At 54.8% G+C, this 22,428-nt stretch overlaps 2 protein-coding genes across 3 annotated transcripts; both read right to left on the bottom strand.

The window, feature by feature from the left end:
• Positions 1 to 1,429: 1,429 nt before the first annotated feature.
• Positions 1,430 to 12,838, bottom strand: LOC133371390 (fetal and adult testis-expressed transcript protein-like). 2 transcript variants are annotated; one of them, XM_061598772.1, is made up of 7 exons: positions 12,760 to 12,838; positions 9,056 to 9,314; positions 7,791 to 7,963; positions 5,785 to 5,870; positions 3,581 to 3,739; positions 2,395 to 2,473; positions 1,430 to 2,131 (listed from the first exon to the last, which is right to left on the bottom strand). In XM_061598772.1, the coding sequence occupies exons 2-7, from the start codon at positions 9,252 to 9,254 to the stop codon at positions 2,000 to 2,002; spliced, it is 828 nt and encodes a 275-aa protein (XP_061454756.1). In that variant the 5' UTR covers positions 9,255 to 9,314; positions 12,760 to 12,838; the 3' UTR covers positions 1,430 to 1,999. The 2 variants fall into 2 exon arrangements, with proteins under 2 accessions (XP_061454756.1, XP_061454757.1); XM_061598773.1 differs by lacking the exon at positions 3,581 to 3,739.
• A 3,275-nt stretch (positions 12,839 to 16,113) lies between these two features.
• On the bottom strand, positions 16,114 to 22,420 carry PRRG3 (proline rich and Gla domain 3). The gene is given in 4 exon segments (XM_061598774.1): positions 16,114 to 18,209; positions 19,934 to 20,074; positions 20,584 to 20,628; positions 22,148 to 22,420. Coding segments are annotated over 2 exon segments (666 nt in total). The 5' UTR covers positions 20,057 to 20,074; positions 20,584 to 20,628; positions 22,148 to 22,420; the 3' UTR covers positions 16,114 to 17,666.
• Positions 22,421 to 22,428: the final 8 nt, after the last annotated feature.

Below are 22,428 nucleotides of genomic sequence, written 5' to 3'. Positions count from 1 at the left end.
TGCAGAGATACTCCTCTCTCTTTGGACAGAGTGAAAATACAGGAAGTAAATCCATTGCAGTTGCGCTGCCATGTGGCAAACTCCAGCTCCCAAAACTATCGGGAAGGCCTTAGCAACAAGGGAGCTGAACTGGAGGAAAGTCACAGGGTGGGCAGGCAGGCGGGCTACTTGCTGTCCATTCAAGCTCTCAACATGACCTGGAGGAAGATCCTTATGTTTTAATGGGGGGGGGGGGAGAGAGAGGCTGCGGTGCCTCTGGCTGTTCAGCCTGAGACAGAGAGCCGAGGGGGCTTTTGAAGCAGCTGCCACAGCTGCCCTCCGAGCGGCACTCCTTCAGCGGAGAAAGCCATTTGGGCTGCCTGGTGCTTCTCTGTTGCAAAACACACAGTGACTGAACACACAACAATCTTCCTCTCCTGGGAGGAAAGGGCGGGGGGGAGTGAGCAGCATCAGAGGCAACATGTTAGCTCAAGGCAGGGCAATGTGCAACTGTTAAGCCTGCCCGCCCTCTCCAGCTGTTGACAAACATTGGCTAATGAAGCCTTTGTGATGGAGGATTACGGAAGGGAAGCCACATTGGCCTGCTTGCTCAGGGGCACCAAGCGGGCTGTTGGCAGGTGGGGACGAGCAGCTGCCAGTCCTCCCTGCCCACATCCCACTCTGGTCAGAAGGTGCAGATGCTGCCGTCCTCCCTGCAAGGATGCAGGCCTCTCTTCTGCTGCTGTGTTTCCAGGCTTGATTTTGCTGTGGACACCCACAGAAAATGGCTTAAAATGGCTTCCCTTTGGCTGGATTGTTCCCAGCAGAATCATACGAAGATGGCCAGAGGAAGGGCGACATTTACCCCCATCCCCCCCTGAACTGGTGCCCCCCCATGTCTGAGGTAAGGAACAGTTGAGCAGAGCTCCCCCCCCCAGCCACCACCTTGTGCTGTCACCATTTCTCTGAAATGCACACCCTTGGCCACACCCACAAACAGCCCCAAAGCAGCCTTGTGGGAGTGAGGCACAAAGGGGGTGGCAGCAGAGGAGGTGGAGGGAAAGGGCGTTCCGCTCTTCAGCCTCCAAGGGTGGAGGAAAGCAGAGAGCCAGAACCAATGAACAGACAGTTCCTCACCAGAGAGGGATGCAAGAAGTGGTTCATCCACTTCACTCTCTAGGCCACTTCCTTATTCACTGCTTTGAGAAGAAACTCTGCACCAGGCGCTGGGCTTGCAGACTGCCAGGCTGTGTCTCTGCCAAGCTTCGTTGCCACGCTTGCCCTGCTGGTCTCTCTCTTTGACCCCAACACGGAGAGGGTGCATGGGGGGGGGTGCCACTCAGCAGCAACCCAGAGAACAACCCAGACCTTCCATCCTACCCCTCCCTTTCTTCTCTCTCTCTCTCTCTCTCTCTCTCTCTCACACACACACACACACACACATGGGCTGTTCAGTTTACCAGACCTTTTATTAGGATTTCAGGACACTCAAATGCTCATCTTAACAAGCCATCATCTCAGGGCAGCTCAGTGTCCGTGCCCATCATCCCAGCAAGAGCTGACTGAGCCCAAAGTGTCTTAGGATCTTTCCAAAAGCAAGCGGGTCACATTAAGCCAGACTGCACCCCAGATGGGCGACACATATGGAGTTGGCTTCTGGCAACTGACTCAAGGCAAAGGTGAGCCCTATCTACGAAGCAGCAGCCCCAATCCCCCCTGGGCTAACATCTCTGGAGGGCCACCCCACTCCACCCCCTGGCTCTGCCCAACTTCAGCCAGACTTCAGCCACAACCCAAGCCTGCCTCCTTCCACTCCAGGTAACGACCGTCCCCACTTCCTCTTCACATGGCAGGAGCACCCCATCCAGCCCATCTCCCTTGCTCTTGTAAACAGAAGCGGTGGAGTCCCAGGGCTCCTAGGCAATGGCTCAGGGAAAGGTAAGAAGTGCAAACTGGAGGGAGCAGCTGCTGTGGGCCTCCTCCCCTTCTTGGCCTCACGGCTTGGAGCAGTCTGGCTCCCTCATCTCCTTAGCCAAAGCCAGACGTTGAGGAGACCGGCAGAGACCAACGCGGAATAGACCAGCCACTCCTTCTGGCGCCAGCCCACGCACTGCCGCTCCAGGTGCAGGAGCCGGCCTGAGATCTTCATCAGCTGCAGTTCAGGGAAGGAAAGAGGAATGGCAAGGAGGGGGAGATGGGGGTCTGCCTCAGGTCGCTGTGCAAAGCCAAGGCCAAGGAGGGAGGCTGCAGGGGGAACAGCCTTGCCAGAGGGCAGCTCTGGGTGATCCCCACGGACAGTAACCCTCAGGGATGTCCCCCCCCTGGAATGGAAGGCAAGCAGTGTCCCTGGTGGGGAGGCCACAGGACAAAGCCGCCAGCCACGCATTGGGCTTCTCTCCCCCCCCCCTCCAGTACCTGCTTTCTCAGTGTCAGAATCTCAGTGGTGCCAAAGTCCTCCAGGGAGCTCTCCAAGACCAAACTCACCTCCTGGGAACTGAAAAGAGAGGAGGAGGAGGAGGAGGAGGAGGCAGAAGAGGAGCAACTGCATGAGGGGTGGAGCCCCCAAGCAAGGCCGGCTCAAGACAGATTGCAAAGAACAAGATGCCCCCATCCCCACCAAAAGGTGAGTGTCGTCACAAGCTGGCCAAGCTGAATCGGACTTTAGTGCTGGCAATTCAAGAGCAGCAGGCCAGCCTAGAAAGGTAGCCACTCCGCGCTCTCGACCACTTGCTCAATGCTCCACCAGGTGCCTCTTCTCTGACCACACACCACCAGAGGCACCACTGCGTGCCATGAGAGCAGACCAGGGCAGGTGCCCGAGCAATGTCTGATGGGGAGTGTGGCCTAAGCTGGCCACCTCTCCCTGCTTGCTCTTTCAGGGCCTTCCCCGACTTTCAAACTGTACCCTTGCAGAGACCAGAAATGCACAGGTATCACTGGCAACTTCTGGGCTGCTACAGCTGCCCCCTAGAATCCCCCTCCCCCGAGGCAGCTGCGTCACTCTGCCAAAAGAGAGGGCTGGCCCAGGCTCCAAGTATATAAATGCCAGAAGTCAAAGGCAAGGTGATTGCTCTGTAATTTCCTCTGAGGCTTCCCTAAGGAGATATATCCAAGCCTGGAGGAGACAGTGCTTCAGTGGGGCTATATGTCCCCCCCCCCGGCCCTCCACACATGAGGAAGGAATGCAACATAGCAAGCCAGAAAAATGTGCAAAAGCTTGCTGAAGCTGCAGCATCTGGGTGAGTCGCGACACCCTCTCTCCTTTGGGCAGAGTTTGGGTAGCCAACTTCAGCACTGAAGACAAAGCTTTGCCCGCAGGACCCCCAGGGAAAAGGCCCCTCTTCCCTCCACACACACCCGGCTGCCACCGGAGCTGTCCCAGAAGATGCAGAATGAAGAAGAGCAGAGAGAGCAGGCAGAGGTGCAAGTGTGGACCCACAACTCTAGGGCATGGAACATGCAGGCTAGGCAGGAAAGAGAGGCCCAGCCTGTCGGAAGCTGCCATTGCCCCCTAGCAATGTAGCTACTTGGGCACTAAGCTGGCACATCAGACAATCCTCCTGCCCCCGCAGGTTAAAAAGCACATGCTGGAGAGAATCACCTGCGTTCGGCTCGGCCAGGCTTCCAAAACAACTGGAACAGCTGGTGCCCCAGGAAACGTAGCGCCCGAAGGACATTCTGCAAGGAGTAGATCCTGCCCTCCAAAGGGAACGGAGGAAACTGGGAGGTGGAGAAGGGAGGGGGCATGCTTGGCTCCAGCCTGCAGGGGCACATGCACACAACCAGACCAGTCACCTCCTCTGGCACCTGGAGCAGGCTGGCTTGCCTCCAGCACTCTCACAGCCTACACATTAGTCAGAAAAGGCAGTGTGACACAAACTGGTTCACTAGGATGTACCAAAGCAGTACTCTTGGAAGAAACAGATTATATTGACTCCTTCCAGTCTGGGTTCAGGCCTGGTTATGGGACTGAATTGGCCTTGGTCACTGTCATCCTGATGGATGACCTTTATCGAGAGAAGGACAGGGGGAGTGCAACCCCATTATTCTTACTTGTCTCTTGGCAGCTTTTGATACCATTGACCATGGTATCTTTCTGGACCAACTTGGTGAGATGGGTATCAGACACACTGTTTTACACTGGTTCCAATCCTATCTCCAGGGTCGTTTTCACAGAATAGCATTGGGTGACTGTCTTTTGGCCCCCTGGCAGTTGTGCTGTGGGGTGCCACAGGGTACCATCTTGTCCCCAGCGATGTTTTAACATCTATATGAAGCCCGTAGGAGCAGTCATCAGGAGCTTTGGGGAGAGTCAGCAGTATGATGATTCCCAGCTCTGTTTCTCCGTAACATCTGAATCAGGAGAGGCCATGAAAGCCCTGGACCCGTGCCTGGACTCAGTGATGGGCCAATAAACTGACTCTGAATCCTAGCAAGATGGAGGAGCTGTGGGTTGGTGGTTCCTGAATTTGGATAATTAGTCAGTTGCCTGCTTTGGATGGGGTCGTACTCCCTCTGATAGAGCAGGTCTGGGGGTGCTCCTGGATCCATCTTTGTCACTAGAGGCCCAGGTGACCTCAGTGGCCAGGAGTGCCTTTTACCAGCTTTGGCTGGTGAGATAGCTGTGGCTGTTACTGGACCAGGATAGCCTGACCACTGTTGTCCACGCACTGGTAACCTCTAGGCTGGATTACTGTAATGTGCTCTATGTGGGGCTGCCCATGAGGTTGGTCCAGAAGCTGTAGCTGGTGCAAAATACGGTGGCACAACCGCTCACTGGGGCAGGGTATCGCCAACATGACACTCCGCTGCTGAAAGTATTGCACTGGGTGCCCATTAGCTACTGGGCTACGTTCACAGTTCTGGTTGGTGTACAAAGCCCTGCGCAGCTTGGGAACAGGACTGTCTTACCACATATATACACAGCTGATCACTAAGGTCTGCAGGTGAGGGCCTTCTGCAGATACCATCTTATCAGGAGGTCCGTTCTGCACAACATAGGAAGCGGACTTTTAGTGTTGTGTCATCTACCCTTTGGAATTCCCTTCCCTTAAATATCAGACAGGTGCCATCTCTGTTATCTTTTCGGCACCTACTGAAGATCTTCCTCTTTCAACAAGCCTTTTAAGTAGAGACCTTATCCCAGTCTGCATCTGTGTTGGAATTGCTTGTTTAGATGTTTTTAATGCTTTTTTTAAAGTTGTTTTTAATGATGCTTTGTTTTATGTTTTAAAGTCTGTTTTTAAGATGTTTTAGAGTGCTTTTAATGTTTTGTTTGCTGCCCTGGGCTCCTTCTGAGAGGAAGGACAGGATATAAATTTAATAAATAATAATAATAGAGAAAAATCTGCCAAAACCTAGTCCTTTTAACACCAAAATCCAGTTAAAGCCCTGGTGTGCTCTGAGACAGCTGATCTGCAGCACCAACAACCTTTTTACAAGGAGCGGCATTCCATGGTGTAGGACACACTTTCCTATCACATGGCTGGCGGGATGGACATTCCTGTCCTCTGGGCAAGAAACGGCTTTGTGGGTATTATGTCCTCCTCTGCTGGCACCTGCTTGGCAATGGCACAGTTAACCCCGAAGATGCCAGCAATCATACATCGGGGGAGGGGCAGGCTCCCTGGCAGGGAAGAGAAGCAAAGGCCAGCTGAGTGAGCCAGGAGGAGGGAGGCTGCAGGGGCCCAAGGAACCCAAAGTCTCTTGCTGTCCCCCACTTTGCTGCCTCCTCATGTGCAAAGGCAGGAGACTGAAAAAAGAGCACGTGAAACCCTCCCCCCCACACACACTGCTTTCGCTTACCAGTCATGTCTCTGACTGGCAGCCCCCAGGGCCACCGGAGGAGGCTCCACCAGCGCTCTCTCCTTTCGGGCGCTGCTTTGATGCATCTGCAGGAAGCAAGAGGGGAAGGCAGTGAGGCACCCCTGAGGCTCCAGCAGCAATAAGGGCAAATGGGGCACAGCCCCACTGAGCTCAGCCTGCCCCGAGCCAGCCCCCACCAGCCTACTGTGGCTTTCTCACAACCAGTCCAGCCGCATCCACTGCCACCTCCTAGTCCCAGTGGTGCCTTTGCAGAACTCAGCAGGGAGGAGGGCAAAAGCAGAATTCCTCAGCTCTGACTCCACCCCAGCTTCTGCCCCACCAGCCCCAATGAGCACCAACCTCCTTTGCCCATCATCCTCCGCTGGGAATGTAGGCAGGAGCCTGTCCTCCGGGAAGGTTCCAAGGGGGCTGCCTGGCAGCAACGCAAACCAGAGGCAGCATTTCCAGATGCACCTGGGGCCCACTGGACATGACAGCCTTACAGTCTACACAGCTGCCTGGTGCTGCTGCAAAGGTCAACCCCAAGGTCACCATCCCTAAGGAGTGCCGGGTCTCCCTGGGCCCCACTCGGCCTGCCTCGATGCAGACCAAGCGCAGCAGTCACCAAATCACACCGGTCTGCACTACCAGAAGGTCTGTGCACTGAGAGCACAGGCCAAGCACACAGGCAGGGTATACGTGTCTGTGTGTGCGTGCGCACAAGCATGTACACACACATACACACACACACCATTATATTCAGAAAAAAAAAGTCCCTACTACAGCTGAAAGAATTGGTATGTCCTCCTTTGAGGAGAGTTTCTTCCCGTCTCAGACAGCACAACGCAGCTCTGAGCTCTGCTGGAAGTGTGGAAGACTGCAATTCAGATTTGGGGGCTGAAGTCTGCATGCCGGAGGGGAGAGAGACAGACAGAGGGTCCTCCAGGGTGGCTAGACTGTCCACCTTTGCCTGGGTTCCTCTACCTGCCCCCCTCCTTCATCAACTGATACCCTTGGGGAAGCTGAACACGCCTCCACATTCTCCTCCCTCCTCCTCCTCCAACCAGCCAGGGAGAAGCGGCATCTTGGTCTCTGCTCCTGGCCATTGCGCCTGCAACTTAGCTAGCTAGAACTAGTTATGCCTTTCCTGCCAACTGTGTATTTCTGTAAATGAAGGAGCTTTCCTTATTTTATACCAAGCCTGAAGTCTCAGTGATTTAAAGCAGGGAAAAAGCCTGCTCCTTTAAAAGTAAAACTCTTTCTCTCAGTTCCACTCCAGATTCTGCACCACAGCTAAGCTCTGCCAATATGCAATGCCTTGATTGTGGGCTCGCTCACTCTCTTTCTGCCCAGAGTCGTCATCCTCTCTGGTGCCAGTGAGGTTGGCAGCAATCCTGCCCTTGGGCAGTTTTTGCCAGTCTTGGCTCAGCTGCCAGAAGCACCAGCTGCTGCCACTGCCACAGCCACCCTTTCAGAGAAAGATGACCTTCCAGCCTGCGTGGCTGATGGCTGTGAAGAGCATTTTGGAAATGCAAGAGGCTTGGAGGCAAAAGGCATGAGCTGCCCTGCTGCCTGCAGTGGGGACAAACTTTTGCAACTGTGCTTTAAAACATTGCCGGGGGCAGAGGGGTTTGAGGCTGGAAGCTTTTGCTCTGTGCATGTTGTGTTGGGGAGTTCACCTCTCTTCCTCCCTTTTTCTGTTTTTAAAGAGCAAACTGGGTGGGGCCATAATTCCACCCCCCACCCCAGCAAGGCCACCCCTGTCCTCTCCCATGCTGCGCACGAGGGGGACTGATGCTTCAGTAGGACTGATGTCAGGTGCAGGGAAATTACCACTTTCATGGAGGGAGGAGGGTTCACCCTTGGAATCCCATGTGAGCCTGCTGTTCTGCACCTTCACCCCTCGGCTTCTCTGCCTGGGAAGCACCAACAGCCAGTCGCCTTCCCGCCCTCCTGCCAACCTCCTCCTCAGCCACCTTCCCTCAAATATGTCCTGAGCACAGTACCAGCCACTTGCGCTTCTGGGATCCAGGTTGAGAGGCGAAACTGAGGAAGGGGTGCTCCCCATAATGTGTGGGCTGGATAGATGGCCCCAGAAGAGGCTCATTGATAGGGAGGGGCCGCTGCTGCTGGGGCTGGTTACCAAAAGGGGGGCTGAAAGCAGCTTCCGTCATCATTTCTACAAAGAAGGAAAGACGAGAGATGGAGAAGGATCTCCACCGGCTCCACCAGGCAGCCAACAAGAGATTCCCGCCGCCCCGCCCCGCAGCCACAGGAATAGAATCTCCCCCAACAGAATCTCTCAGCTGGCGCCTGAAGGGGCTTTATCTAGCATCTGGTGCTGGTCTCCACCACCTCTGCCAGCAGCACCACAACCCCTGTGATTCTGTGGGCTGACTGGAGTCCTTGAGCCAGAAGACAAGAGCAGCTTTGCCCTCTGTGGACCAAAGCCAGGTCAGGCCAGGATCCCCTCTCCCTGCCACTCGCCCTTCACAAGAGAAAGGCTGCTGCTTTTGTTACTTGCAGGGGCAGGACGAGGAAGTGCAACAGAGCTGGCCAGCACTGCAGACCCTTCACCCACAAGGCACAGCAGGCACCGCTCTCTCAGCAGCCCCCTAGCCAAGCCCCTGGGCTGAACCCGTCCCTGCAACTCCCGATCAAGGCACGGCCACTTCATGAGTAGGCCCTACCTATGAAACAGGCCGCCCACGGAACCAACCTGTGCCCGCACGCTGAGGGCAAGGCATGCACATTCCGGGCCAGGCAGTCCTGGGGTGCCTCTGCTCCCCACAGAAATGGGGCTTCCAGCCAAGGCGTGTGCAGGTGTCTGTGCTGGCGCTTAATATCAAAGGGGTCATTCAGATACCACAAACAAGACGTTGGCAAGACGTTTTTTAACTTATCAGGTTTTTCATGGAAAGCGTAAATCTGGATTAAACTGCAGGACAGTGTGGCGGGAGACAGGCTGGCATCTGGATGCTGCTGACATGGTGTGGATATTGCAACAGTGGGTGGGGCCAGGCAAACACTGCTCCCCAGCCTCCCTTGCCTCACAGTCCAGCCAGGGGAAATGACCAAGGAGGGGGCAGGGCAGGCCCACGGCAAGATGTGGCCTGGAGAGAGTCAAGGGACAGACGGGGGGGGGGGAGACTGCCTCCACCCCCCAGGCCTGGCGTTCTGCACACCTGCAACCTACAATGTCCCAGCCCACCTTGCACAGATGCCTCACCCCCAGCCCACTCCCCAGTCCCCAGAAAGAGCACTGCCCTACCTGCGAGCAGCAGCCTCTGAGGAACGTGCATCCGGAAGGACGGAGGGCAGGCCTCAGGCAGCCCCCATGGCGGGTCTCCTGCGCTGGGGCCGTCGGCCACCTTCAGCCGGCTGGGGACCTGTATGCTTCCATGGGTGGCTTCGGTGAAGCCCACATCACAGGGCGCCTGATCCAGCTGCTTACTCCACACCAGCCACATTCCTCCTCTCTTCCTCTGACCCAGGCGGGAGTCGCTTTCACGACACACAACTTCTCCTTCCTGCTCAAACATTAGAAGGGGAAACCAAGATTTATCCCTTCAGAAGTATTGGGTGTTCCTCTGCATGAGGCGGGGAAACCCCTCCCCCCCACCTGGTAGAGAAAACGGGTGCTTGATGTCACACATTCAGCTACTCTCTTAGAGACTCCCTCTGGGCTTTCACCGCAGCACACGCCTGGAGGGGTGCGCTGCTCCTCTCCCCAAACGGGATCCTCAGAGTGAACTCCAGCCCTGGATGCGGAGGCCCAGATCCACAGATGGCCTGGGATGCCAATGGCTCTTGCAGGGATGACAGGCTGGGGGGGCATCAGCAGCACACGCACACACACGTCACCTTGGAGGTGCAGCATTTCATCTAACAAGCACCAGGCTGGTCCCTTTCTTTCTAGGATTTATGGGTGGCCCTTCCCCTTGAGGTTGGGGCAGGCTGCAAAGTTTTTTGGGGGGAGGGCTCCATGGCTGGCATTCCTCCTTCTCTCCCCCCCCCATCTTGGTCTCTCTGATCCTTTATTCAGGCTGCTTTGGATGATCAGGCCAGAGCTTCTAAGCGTTTCTTCAAACAGTTTACTGGAAGTGTTGTTATGTATTGCTTTTGAATTGCAATCTGCCCCAAGGCGTGACATGATAAACAGAATAAGCCTCTCTCCCTTTGACCCAGGAGCAGGTTCCAGGATGGAGGCTGGCAGCAAAACTCCTTTAAAAAAATTGCTTCCACAACTTCCTACTTTTTATAGTTGCATTGAGAAAGAGCATCCAAGGCATTTTCCAGGGGGAATGAAAGGGAAGATGAAAATCCAAGCCAGAATCCCCCCCCCCAGTCTCCTAAAAGCCACCATCTCCCCTGGAACTCCTGAAGTTCCTCCACAGCACCAGTAAGCCCCACCAGCCCACTCACCCATACCATGCCTCAACTTGCCCTTCAGATAAGCTGAATGCAACCCAATGTTTTCAGACAGTTGTAGAAGGAATCGTGCAAGTGCAAAAGGACTCTCCTTGGCGCCCTCTGGTGGGTTTCTGGGGCATTGTCACAGGCAGGCAACAGAGGGTTATCTTGGAGGGGGGGCTGGAGGTTGAAAGACGGGGCTAGAGTTAGGGGTCCCAAGAAAGACTTTTGGACTTAGCTGTCTCCTCACTGGCAGTGAACAGAGATTTGGATGGCAGGATAAATTACTGTGGAGCAAAAAAGAAAGCCAGGAAGGCTTTAAATAAAAATGGAGGGAGGAAGAGAGGGAGGGAGGGAGGGAGGTGTCCAGTGCCAAATGGCTGGAGGAAAGTTCCTCTGCAAATAAAGGGAAGGGGGAGAGGGGGTGGGGTGGCCATTTTTGTTAAAGATGGCTTGAGGCATGCTGAGTGAGGGGCCTCTTTTGACTATCTTGCTGTGGATATTCCTTCAGTTGGGTCTGATGCTCCTTTAAGGGTGTTTAATGTGTATAATCCTGTCTTCCTTTAGATGTAGATGCAGGTGAATGAAATTATCTTTTGAAGGAGGCAGTGGGTCCTTGTATATTGTGTCACAGTCACAGATTTCTCTGGGGAAGTGAGAAACTGATAAAATGGGGAGTGTTTGGAGAAACTATGTGAGGATTATGATCTTGTTCGCAATGACGGTACACCCACTAGGCTTGACTCGTTCACTGGCCTGTTGTCCTGCCTGAGTTTAGTGTCAATGTATCTTTCCACCCATTGTGGATGGGAGATTACGGAGGAGACCGACATGGGTGGTGAAATCTCGTAGCGAGGTGTGTGTGTTGTGTGGCATTTTAAAAAGGCTAACTGGGCAATGTTCAACTATAAATGCTTCAGGGTTGCTGAGGCTTCTGTCGAACGTGATGAGGTTGAGGGATTTTGTGGCAAGCTGATGCCAGGTATACCGGAGGCAGCTACTTGGGCTATTCCTAAATGGAAAAAAGGGAGGAGGAATCAGAATATGACCCCTTGGTGGGTGGATGAGCGTAGGAAGGGGATTAAGGAGCACAATGCAGCCGTTCCTAAGGCCAGGCATAGGCTTGCAGGGGAAGACTTCCTGGGATATAAACAGGGAAACGCAGCTGAGGAGGTTAAAAGGCTGCCTAGGAGGGCTAAAAAGAGAACCTGGCGACAGTTTTGTGAGGCCTTTTGCCATGGATGCTCTGGTTTCCTTTGTGCATGGGCAGATGAGGGAGTGTGCAATGCTGGCAGGTTGCATGCGGAGGGCATGTGGAGAAAGCGGAGGTGTTGCCGAAGTTCTTCCGAGAGTGAGCAGTGAGGGTCTGAGGTATTTCAGCAACTACGTGCTTCCTTGATTAGGAACCACAGAGAAATATTCAATGCCTGGGAGGACGATCCTTTGGATTTGGATCTTTTTGTGGGGGACTTGGGAAGGGTTTTGCGAAGGTGTTGAAATAACTTGCCTGGGTAGGGATGGAATAGGTTATGGGATGTTGAGACCCCTCCCGTAGGAGTGCTTGGGGTCGTCACTTTGTCTGTATAATGGGGCTTGGAGGATGGGTAAATTGCCGAAGGAATGGTAATGTGCTAATGGTGTCCCAGTAGGGAGGCCCGTCTAACCCTTCCTCCCAGAGGCCAACAGCTTTGACTTCCATCCCTGTGGGATCAGCTCTTCGAGATAAGAATCCTTGGGGCTCGGGGCTGGAGGTTCTTTGCCAGTTTGTTAAGCTCTATCAAACGCTGCGAGTGAAATGTGCTATGATTTTTGCCAGTAGGTGACGATAACAGGGGCTTTCCTTGGCCTTGATTCGCCATTAAACTCGAGGAGGAGGAGGAGGAGAAGCGAGCAAGGGGAGGGATGAGGGGGTACTGCAGGATTCCCATCCAAACAAGCCGCAGCTAAAGGGAACCTCCATGGACGGAGGCAGTCTACCTTCCTCACAGTGCCAGCTACTAAATGGCAAACGGAAGGGGAAGGCTGCCCGGCTTGGGAACATAAACCGGCTACCGTTGAAGGCAGGGCACTGGGCGAGCAACGAGACCTTCCTCAGTTCTGCTCGGGGTCGCGGCCGGCACTCGGCCACTTGACAGGAGGGACTGGCAGGGAGAAAAGAGCCCCACCCCTCCGCTAAGCGAAAGGCTCCTGGCGAACCGTGGAGCAGAAGGCGCGGCGCCTCTGCGGGAGCGGCGGCTCTCAGCACATGCTCAGAGGCGCGCCTGTCCACATGGGCCGCACGCAGCGCGCCTGTCTGCAGGCACGCCAATCACTTTCGTGGCCGATCGCATTAGGACTGCGCCTGCGAAGGAAGGCAGATGCCGGGCTTGGCCTTCCTCAAGCCCCGACGTCTGGAAAGGGCAGAGCCGCCGCTGCCAGGGAGCAGCCACCTCTTGGCGGAAACGGCGTCGGCAGCTCCGGAGTGACTCCAAAAGCTTTCCGCGCCGGTCCTGTGCCTTCCCTGAAACCTCGGCCAACAGGCTCCTGCCTTCCTTTTATGTTAACGGGACTTTTTCCACGCACCTTCTGGGGCTGCCGCCGCCGCCATCAGCTGTTCGCCGCCTGTGACGTCAGCCCACGCCGCGATTGGTTCCAAGCTGCCCCGCCCCCTGGCGGGAACCCCGCTAGGCTCGCCTCGGCCGGTGGGCGGTGCTGCAGGGCCGAAAAGCGCCCCTCGGGGCAGCGCTTCAGCACCGCAAGGGCGAGGCTTACCTCCCCGCTGCATTCCCCTGCTGGGAGAGGTGCTTTACCTGTTGATTTCTGCCTGCGGAGCCCTCACCCTGTTGGTCTGCAAGCACTACCAACAGCCCCCTTCGTCCACGTAACGTAGCCCACCGCCCACCGCGGCCCTTGGCGTGGTATTCAGCACTAGTCCTACTACTCAAAGTAGGCCTGTTGAAGTTAATGGACAGGACTCGCGTAGGTTCTTTCATTTCAATGGGTCTCCTCTGAGCTGAATGCAGCCCTTGAAGCCTGACGGGAGACTCGGAGCAGCCGGACTGCTGCGGTGCACACCTCTGGCGAGGCTTGGCCTCCGTCCCAGGATCCGGGACGGGCCCGAGGCGCGGGGGGCGAGCAGGCCATGGAGGGGCGGCCCTCGGGCTGACCCCGCCTGGAGGGGCGCGCTCGCCCAGGCGTGGGAAGGATTGCCCTGGGGCAAGCGGCAGCTGCCCTCGTTGGCCTTTCTCGGGGAGAGCGTGACCCGCCAGACCACTCGGGAATAGGGAAGACCGTTCACCACCATGGGCTGCGGTGGCCCTATTACCCCAGCATTTAAGAGAAAAATCTTCACACTCTCCTGCTTCATGTCCAGGGCCATTGTAAAGTCCCACTTTCCTGGGAGTAAGATGTGCACAGGAGTGGGCTGCAAAACCCTCAGTGGCCTGGGACAAATGCCAGGCCTCCAGCTGGGTCAGGCCAGTGGCCCGTCTAGGCCTGCTCCAAAGGACAACAAGAACCCAAAGGGGCCTGCCCAGCAACTTGGATATCCGCAGAGGCCCTTCTGCAGTCAGGTGGGTGTCTCTGCCGGGAGAGGACCTTGACTGCGGTGATGCCAAATTCATGAAGCTTGCCGTAGACTATTTACCAGGCTGCTGCGGAGAAGATACCAGGCAAAGTTCCGACTGTTTGCTTCTGCTTTTCATGGGATTTACGATCATGCCATCTGCTGTTTCTATGGATTCTTACTGATGTTTTGTTTTGGAACTGCATAGTGTGTTTTCATTATAAAACACAGGAAAAACAAAACATCCATTTAAAAAACAGCTCATAGGAGGATTCTGATGGGATTTTGTAAGCTGCATTGAAGGATTTTTTAGGCCACTTTAAGGGCTTTTTCAAAGTAAAAAATGGGGTTTAAGTACCTTTAATTGAATAAAAGACATGGCAAAAAAGAGGTAGACTGCAGTTCTTCTTTAAAAACAAAGCTACACTGGGCAAGATTGACAGTGTGTGTGCATATTTTAATATATACGTATTTCTTTCTCCACAGAAACAGACCAGAATTTACAGAATATGAACATCAGGGGCCTGGAGGTTGAGAAGAGATTCTTGCCAGCCTTCCACCTCTTGCCGCCCCACAGTCCATGCCACAAAGGGAAGACGGGCAGGGAGGGAACCAACCAAACCCAAAATGCCACAAACCAGCAGTCCACTCTCAAGAGGGGGGGGGCTGGCTCTGATAGGAAAGAGGGTCGGGGGGGCAACTCAATAAAGCTTAAGGAGTTAAAACAGTGAACTTCTGTACATTAATGTGTGCTGGAAGGGGGAGGCTCTACTTTGATCTTCTTATGCTGTCTTTGGGCCCAAATGCTGGAGTCTTGTTGCCTCTGGGCTCCACTGATCTTGGGAGGGCTGTCTTGTGCTCCTCCTACCTAGCCCCCCCCCCAGCCCCTGCTGGTCCAGCAAAAGCACAGGTCCTCATGGTAAGGAATGCCGGGGGGGGGCAGCGAGAAGACCACTATTCAAAAATCCCTTTTTCATCATGGAAAACACACACATAAGACCAGGCACTTGCGGGATTCTCCTCCTTGCCATCCCCAGCCAAGTATTGCTCTGACATCTTTGAGGGAAAGGTCCTCTTGGGGTTAAGCCTCAACAGTACAGCACAACGTCAACCGCCCCGTGTTCTGTTGTACATCAGCACCTGCCGATTCGATTCACACAACCAAGTTTTTGCAGCCAGCCCCTGGGGAGATCCAGCTGTGCAAGAGGATCCTCTGGGTACCTCTATGGCTGCCATCAGTTCAAGATGCTCTCTTGGGAAGAGGAGTAGCAATGTCTGGGCTAAAAAGCCCAAGGCAGATCCCACCACATGGCAATTGTTACAGAGACCACTATGTGATCCAAGGTGCATTCAGGTGATCTTAAGTTTTTACTGAGAGAGAATGGAAGGTAGTGGCCAAGATCATGTGTGCCAGGTGAAAATCTCAGCTCTGCCTCCGTTCTACGTCCCCCATCAGTATTAAGGGACTAATATACTGCCCTAACCTGTCAAGGTTGCTTCATGTAGCTGAAGGCTTCTCAGCCATTTTGAAAGAGCCTTACAAAAAACTAAACAGCACTACAATTGTGTTTTTGTAAGCGGATGGGGTGGGGGGACTGGTATGGGTCAAGAGATGGATCACAAGTCTGAATACAGAATAAACTGACAGAAGCCCACCTATAAAGGAAAACCAGCACAACCTCAGCTCCTGCAAAGATGCAGTACATCGAGCCACTTATGGGTTAGTCATGTATCCAAACTGGCTTGACTATTTTAGAAACTACTTCAGCTTTGGAGAAATCATTTTAGACCTTCCTTATTTTTTAAGAAAATGGCTAACAGCTTTCTTTGGTTTGTGTTTAAAGTGCTGCCCATTTCACCCTGAAAGGGAATAGGCAAAAAGAACCCACAGAGTTGCCAAAGGACCCCAGCACAGACCAGAGGAAAAAGGTTCTCCCTGCCCTCCCCCCGCCCTCCCCCTCCTCCAAAAAACAACATTATCTGATGCAAACTGCAGGAAGAGAACAAGTAGAATCCAGCCTCTCTCAGCAGCCCCTGTGCAGACCTTGGGTGGCCATTACCTGTCCCCCCCACCCACCCAGGAAAGCAAAGGGGCCGCCCCATTGACTACTCCATTCTGCAACATATCAAGGAGGAGCAACAAGAGCACCCAGCGGTGCATTCACAGTGGCTGCTCTCCGTTCCCACACATACACATTGCTTTTCTGCCAGAGGTCTGGCAAGATCCTCACTGCCGGGTGGGGAAGAGAAGTGGCTGAGTGTTCCCTGGCAGGAGGGGCACCACCAGGTTTACATTTACTGTTGATTGGTGCACTTTAAGTTTGTGACACTCTCTTGGCACGAGATACACATACAAAAATCTACTTCCCAGGTTAAATGACATTTCTTTTTCTTTAAACAAGATGTATAAATACAATAAAGCAATGCACATAAATACACAATGAGTAATTCCTGGCTATGCCTTAGCACCATTGAGAAGAAAGGGGGTGTGAGGGGGTGTGCGAGAGAGAAGGGGGGTGGAGAGGCAGGCAGAAAGAGACAATCCTAGTTTGCTTGCAGAATCAAAGGACTCCCTCGCCTGCCTCCCCCCCAGTCTCAGAGTGACACAGACCCAACTCCAGAGGACTCCAAAGAGCAGCCGCCAAGATGGCAGGGGCCATAAAAGCAAGCAAGGCAAGGAAGGAAGGGGGGTGGCCCAAAGATTCAGCAAGGATGGCGCTGTGGAAACATCAAAAGAAGGGACAGGGAGACGCAAGTGCATCCTGCCGGGAGACAGGCCAGGAGGCAGAAGACCCCGGCAGCCGTGCCCTTTCCCTCTGTGCAGGTGAACTGGAGACTTGGAGCGGTCCCCTGAACCAAGGAAGATCCGTCCAGTCCAGCCCGGGAGTGGAATGGTGAAGCCACCAAGAAGAGCAGTATGGAACTGCTGGGGGCCCTCCTTCAGATGCCCTCCTAGGAGGTGAGGGGGAAGCAGGGAAGCCCTGAGGCATCCAGTGATGCTTTGCCATTCTAGAGAGGGGGAAGGAGAGGGAGGAGGAGGGAGATGCAAGTGGGGCAGGCAGAGGAGGAGCAGCTTCTGCTCCCCCCAACACAAAAAGAGGCACTGGCCCCTCTCCGGGTTGAAAGATACACAGAAAGTCCACTGGCATCTCTCTCGCACGCGCACACATGCAGCCCCCTTTTCAGTGCAGGGCTGCTCAACCGACAGCAGCAGTCATGAAGGATTTGGGGGCACAATCGAGGGAGGTTCACTTTGGGCTCATTTCAAGAGGGTGAAGTTTTTCTTTGGAGCGCCGAGGGGAGGAGGGGCAGACTGGAGCAAATGCACATTGTTGGTCACAGGTGTAGAGCGGGGGGCTCTTCTTCCCCTCCTTTTGTGCAGGGAGGGAAGGCGAGGAGAATGAGCTAAGCAGGCAGAGCAGGGAGGATGAGGAGCCGGCAGCGTCCCCTGTCACCCCTGGCACACCCAGAGGGCCAAGCCAGGGGGATTCCAGGAGGGCCCCAAGCGGCTGCCGAGAACTCCCGCTCGTTCTGCACGGCGCCACCAGCCTCGGGCGACAGGCCTGGGTGAGCTCTTGCCACCAGAAGCAGGTTCAAACGTTGGATGTCAAATGCACCGGTGGACCCATGAAGACCGCAGTCTCCTTTTGCAGCATGGGAGGAGGACAGGAGGGCGCCTGCTCCCCTCCTGGTGAGCAAGAGGAGGAAGCCCCCCCATGCTGGGGGTGGACTGAGCACCCAACTTGACTCTCCCCAAGAGAGCAGCGGGAGCCCCGTGATGCTTGAACTTTGTCCATGTCTGCAGCGCCTCCAGCTGCAGAAAAGAAAGGTGTCTGCAGAAGCCGCTGCCACTGGCATTTGGGGCGAGCGTGGAGGACAAGGCTTCTCCACAAGGACGTGGTCTGGTTGAGGGGAAGCTATCCTGCTATTTCCCAGGGACAGCCACAATCTCCTCGTACTTGGGTGGGGGATCGCTGTACGCCAGGCTGGCCTCCTCTCCACTGCTGCTGCTGCTGCTGTCGGGGTGTCCAGTCACCTCCTCATAGGAAGGGGGCGGGGTAGCACTGGACAGTCTGGACAGTGCAGAGGCCGAGTGGCCAGAGGGGGGGTGGAGGGTGCCATCCGGCAGGCTGACAGAGCCCAGGCCCCATCGACCATTGCCAGCCGTCCTGCCGCTCGGCTCGCGCTGGCTGTGGCCTTCGCTCTGGCTGTGCCCTGAGGCTTCGCGGTAGACCATCACTCTGGGCAGGCTGCGCCCCACCCGGCTGGCCAAGTAGCGGTTCTGGGCATAGGACGGGCGGTGGCGCGTGGCCTTCTGCAGCTGGCAGCGCCAGATGATGAAGAGGGCAATGATGATGAGCAGAGCTATGCCCAGCAAGGGCACCACCACATACATGGCATCCGGGCGGCCTGAGCCATCCATGGGATCCTCGACAGAGTAGGCAGAGCAACCTTTTCAGAACTCCACCTGCAGAGGGGAGGAAATAAGCCCAGGTTAGCCAAGCCCTCCTCCCCCATCACACACACACACCTGGGCAGGTGGGTCCGCTCTCCCAGAGGTCACTGCTTCTGGGGGACAGAACAAAGCCAGGATTAAGAGAGCAGGCACAAAGGATTCTGGGACAGCAGCAACTAGCCAAATGCCAAAGGTCACAGCAAAAATTCTGAGGCAATTATTCCCCACACCCCTCATCCCCGCTGCTTCGGGTCACAAAAAAGAAATGAGTCCTTCATGCCTTCATTCCAACACCACCACCTCACTTTTTCACTCTAGCCTTTTCCAGACTTCCTTGGCTTCTAGTGTTGGACAGCCCATCACCTCCCCAGGTCATTGGTTCCATTGTTGCACCACTCTAACAGTTAGGAAGCTTTCCTGATGTTCAGTTGAAATCTGGCTTCCTGCAACTTGAGCCCATTATTCCGTGTCCTGCACTCTGTGACAATTGAGAAGAGGTCCCGGCCCTCCTCTGTGTGGCAACCTTCCAAGTACTTGGAAGAGTGCTATCATATCTGTCCTCAGTCTTCTCTTCCCCAGGCTAAACATGCCCAGTTCTTTCAGTCTCTACTCATAGGGCTTTGTTTCCAGTCCCCTGACCATCCTCACTGCCCTCCTCTGAACCTGTTCCAGTTTGTCTGCATCCTTCTTAAAGTGCCGTGTCCAGAGCTGGACACAGTACTCAAGATGAAGAGAAGAACACTAATACTTCACACAATTTGGAAACGATTTGGAAACTATACTTCTGTTAATGCAGCCACATCGCATTGTTGGCTCATATTAAGCTTGTGATCGACATCAATTGCAGGGTCCTTCTCACATTGCTGAGGCGGCTGTAGAATTGCTGAGCCAAGAATCCCCCATCTTATAACTGTGCACTTGGTTTCTTTTTCCTAGGTGCAAAACTTTGCACTTACCCCTTTTAAATTTCATTCTGCTGTTTTCAGCCCCATGATCCAGCCTATCAAGATCTCTTTGTATTTTGTTTCTTACTTCCAGAGTATTAGCTATCCCTTCCAATTTTGTATCATCTGCACATTTGATAAGCATTCCTTGCACCTCATCATTCAAGTCATTAATAAAAAGGTTAAAGAGCACTTGGCCCAGGACTGAGCCCTGCAGTACCCCACTCATTACCTGCTCTCAGTTTGAGAAGGAACCATTGATAAGCACTCTTAAGAGTATGGTTCTGCAGCCAACTGTGGATCCACCTGATAGTTGTTCCATCCAGCCCACATTTAGCTAGCTTGCTAATCAGAATATCATGGGGCACATTGTCAAATGCATTCCTGAAGTTAAGATATATTATACCCACAGAATTCCCACCGTCTACCAGGGAGGTTACCCAGTCAAAAATGAGATAAGATTAGTATGGCAGGATTTGTTTTTGTTCCTTACTCGTTACAAATTATGGTAATGATGAAGTGAATAACACTATCACACATGCATACAAAATGTGGCCAAAGCCACACAAGCATGCCCCACACCAACCTTGGAGTTCCCCCCACATCAGGCTGCTGCATGACCAATTTGCCCACCCAGTTAGGGAGTCTTAGCACAGGGGGAGCTCAGCCATGTTCAGCCTCTTGTGGGGGGGGGAGGAGAAGGAGGCGAGTTGGGCCATCAAAGAGGAAGACTAATCTCAGCAAAGGAAAGGGGGCACCCACAGAGGCAGCACCTCCGGGCCCGCCTCTTACCGTCTTTTCCTTGTTAGCAAAGACCTCCTTGGCCTCCTCATCCCTGAAGTTCTCCCCCACATGCTCCCACTCAGAGGTGCCCCAGCAGAGCTCTTCCAGAAAGCTGGGAGTCAGGGTGGGCATTCTGGGCTGCCAGGAAGGCTGGAACGGAGAAGCAAGAAGCGATGAAAGCCAACAGCAGCGGCAGCACACACCCCTCCCCCCTCCCAAGCCAGAGTCCGTCTGGCAATCTGGGCTGCTGCAGAGCTCCCTGGCTGAGCCACTTAGCCAGCAAGCCCTGCTCTTTGCAAGCCTCCTCTCCTCTCCCCACCCCACCCTTACCCTGGTGTGCAGTTTCAACGCGGGCTGCAGCCCTGGCTCAGATAAGCCATTTTCATTAAGGGAGGGGGAGCAACTTCTTATTGTGCCCAGTAGAGAGAGTATGAAAGGCCTGTTAACCTCAAATATTCTGCAGACTTTCTCTAAGGCATTTGCCTTTGACTGGCCAATGGGGGGAGGGGCTTACAGGGTCTCTCTTCCAATCTGCAAACTCTCCTGTTCTGATACAGCTGTAGATTAAAGTGGCCTCTTGCTAGAGACTCTTCTTCTTCTCCATTTCCCAACAAAACCAATATCCTAGTTTGGAGCGGGGGGCGGGGAGAGTCACTTACCAGCCATGTTATGTCTTCTCCAAGTCACTTGAGGGTCTCGCACATCTGTTGAGAAGACAACAAGTCAGTCGCAGGCACCTGGGTCATCAGAACATGGGGTTATATTCAACGACGTCCTACTCATAACAGACTGATTAAGATTAATGAACCGAAGTTATGCATTATCCATTAACTTCAATGGATCTACTCTGAGTAAGAGTAGCAGAGTTCCTCCTCCAGAGAGGATTTTAAGAGCACCAGCCCCCCACCCACCCCCAGCATCCACCTGCCAGCTGTTCCTTTGGCCCGAAGTGCACCACCCTGGCAAGCTCCTGACTCATCCACATTTGCCAAGTTCCAGCACCAGGAACCACCAGCTTCAAGTGAGAATTCAGAAGAGTCTTGTGAAACCCGGAGATTTGTTCTCAAGATGGCAAACGAGGTTCTCCCTTCCTCTAGAATGTGCAACATATCATTTTCACGCCTTTCACATTCTGTATCGTGTGATGCAAAAGAATCTAGATCTCTTGCAATGTTTCACAAGACAGAATCCCAGTGCTAAATGTGAATGCCATCTTACTCTTCCACAGATGCTCCTGTGCAAATGCATTCACAAACACCACAAAGAAAGCCTGGCATGTTCCCCTGTGGTTCTCAGTCAGATTGCCCCACATTGCCATTGGTCGTGCATGGAGCAATCCTGCCCTCCAGGATCTCGTAAGCAAGCATCCAAGGCCATTTCCAAAACGCAGGAGTGCTCTGGCTTGCTCAGGCTGACAAGTCTGAATGCAGAGGAGTCCTCATTTTGCATGATCATAAATATGAATAATATTTCTTGCTGTGAATGAAAAGGGCAGCAGCTAAGAGCCAAGAAGCGCTAACAAGACCAGGTTTAGGGAGGGGGGCGAGAGGCACCCTCAGCCCAGCAAAACGGCTGTCTGTAGAAGGGAGTGAATGATGTCACTGGCGCGACCATCTCGCAGGCCCAGGGGCTTCCACGCACGCACCGCCTGCCTCTGCATTCAGAGGAAGGGGAGTCCCAGCAGCCCCCGGGCGAATGGAGAGCCCGCAAGGGGTTCATTCTCGAGGGCAAACAAGCCCAAGGCCCCGCCTCCCACTTTATAAATACACCGGAGGAGGTTGCCATGGCAACAGCGAGGAGGCGTGAGGGATGCAGCGGGGAGATGCTGCTGACGTCACGCGCTCCACATGCGAAGATGGGGCACCCCCGGCCCCGGCAGGTCAGGCAGGCGCCCCTTCCCGGCGGCTCGCTGCCGGCCCTCCAACCCCGCGCGGCTCGTGGGATTCCTCGCCAGCGGCCAGACTGCTACCGACCGGGATTCCCACCGGGCATCCTATCGCTGCACACGAGGGTTCCGACAAGGAGCCGCAGGCAAGCAGGGAAGGCACAGCATCGACGGCGGGGACACCCACCAGCCTCGACGGGCGGCCGCTGCTGGCGCGGCGCGGAGCCGAGCGACCCGACCTGCGGGAAGACCCCGCTCCGCTCCGTCCCGCCCCGCTGAAAGCAGCAGCAGCGGTTGGAGGCGCCGGGCAGCGCGTCCTCGTCCCTGGTGCCCCTCACCCTGGCCTTGGGTCTCTCGGCCGGGCCCCTGCTGGGCGGGGCTGGTCACGGGGACCCGTCCTCAAGGACCCCGGCCGGGAAGGGGCAGGGTGGCAGCAGCTCCGACGACGCCCAGCGCAGCTTGCAGCAGCCGCCGAGCCGCGCGCCCTGCCCAATCACATCCTCCGAGTGGGGGTCCGCCCAATCAGCACCCGCCGCAAGACAGAGGGGCGCCTCTCGTCCCCGGCCCAATCGCAGAGCCCACTGAGGAGAAAAGGCGGGCCTTGCGGCCAAACTGTCCA

Source organism: Rhineura floridana, chromosome 16 (genome assembly GCF_030035675.1).
Source record: "Rhineura floridana isolate rRhiFlo1 chromosome 16, rRhiFlo1.hap2, whole genome shotgun sequence".
Taxonomy (NCBI): Eukaryota; Metazoa; Chordata; class Lepidosauria; order Squamata; family Rhineuridae; genus Rhineura; species Rhineura floridana.
This window is presented reverse-complemented; position numbering and strand designations above follow the sequence as displayed.

What these genes read in the sequence shown, in the direction of transcription:
- LOC133371390 (XM_061598772.1), bottom strand. Translation starts at nt 9,254, where the DNA reads ATGTGGCTGGTGTGGAGTAAGCAGCTGGATCAGGCGCCCTGTGATGTG. An exon ending in CCCAGAAGCGCAAGTGGCTG is followed by an intron (nt 5,871 to 7,790) that starts GTACTGTGCTCA and finishes TGCTTCCTGCAG; the next exon opens with ATGCATCAAAGCAGCGCCCG. An exon ending in TTCTGACACTGAGAAAGCAG is followed by an intron (nt 2,132 to 2,394) that starts GTACTGGAGGGG and finishes CCTGAACTGCAG; the next exon opens with CTGATGAAGATCTCAGGCCG.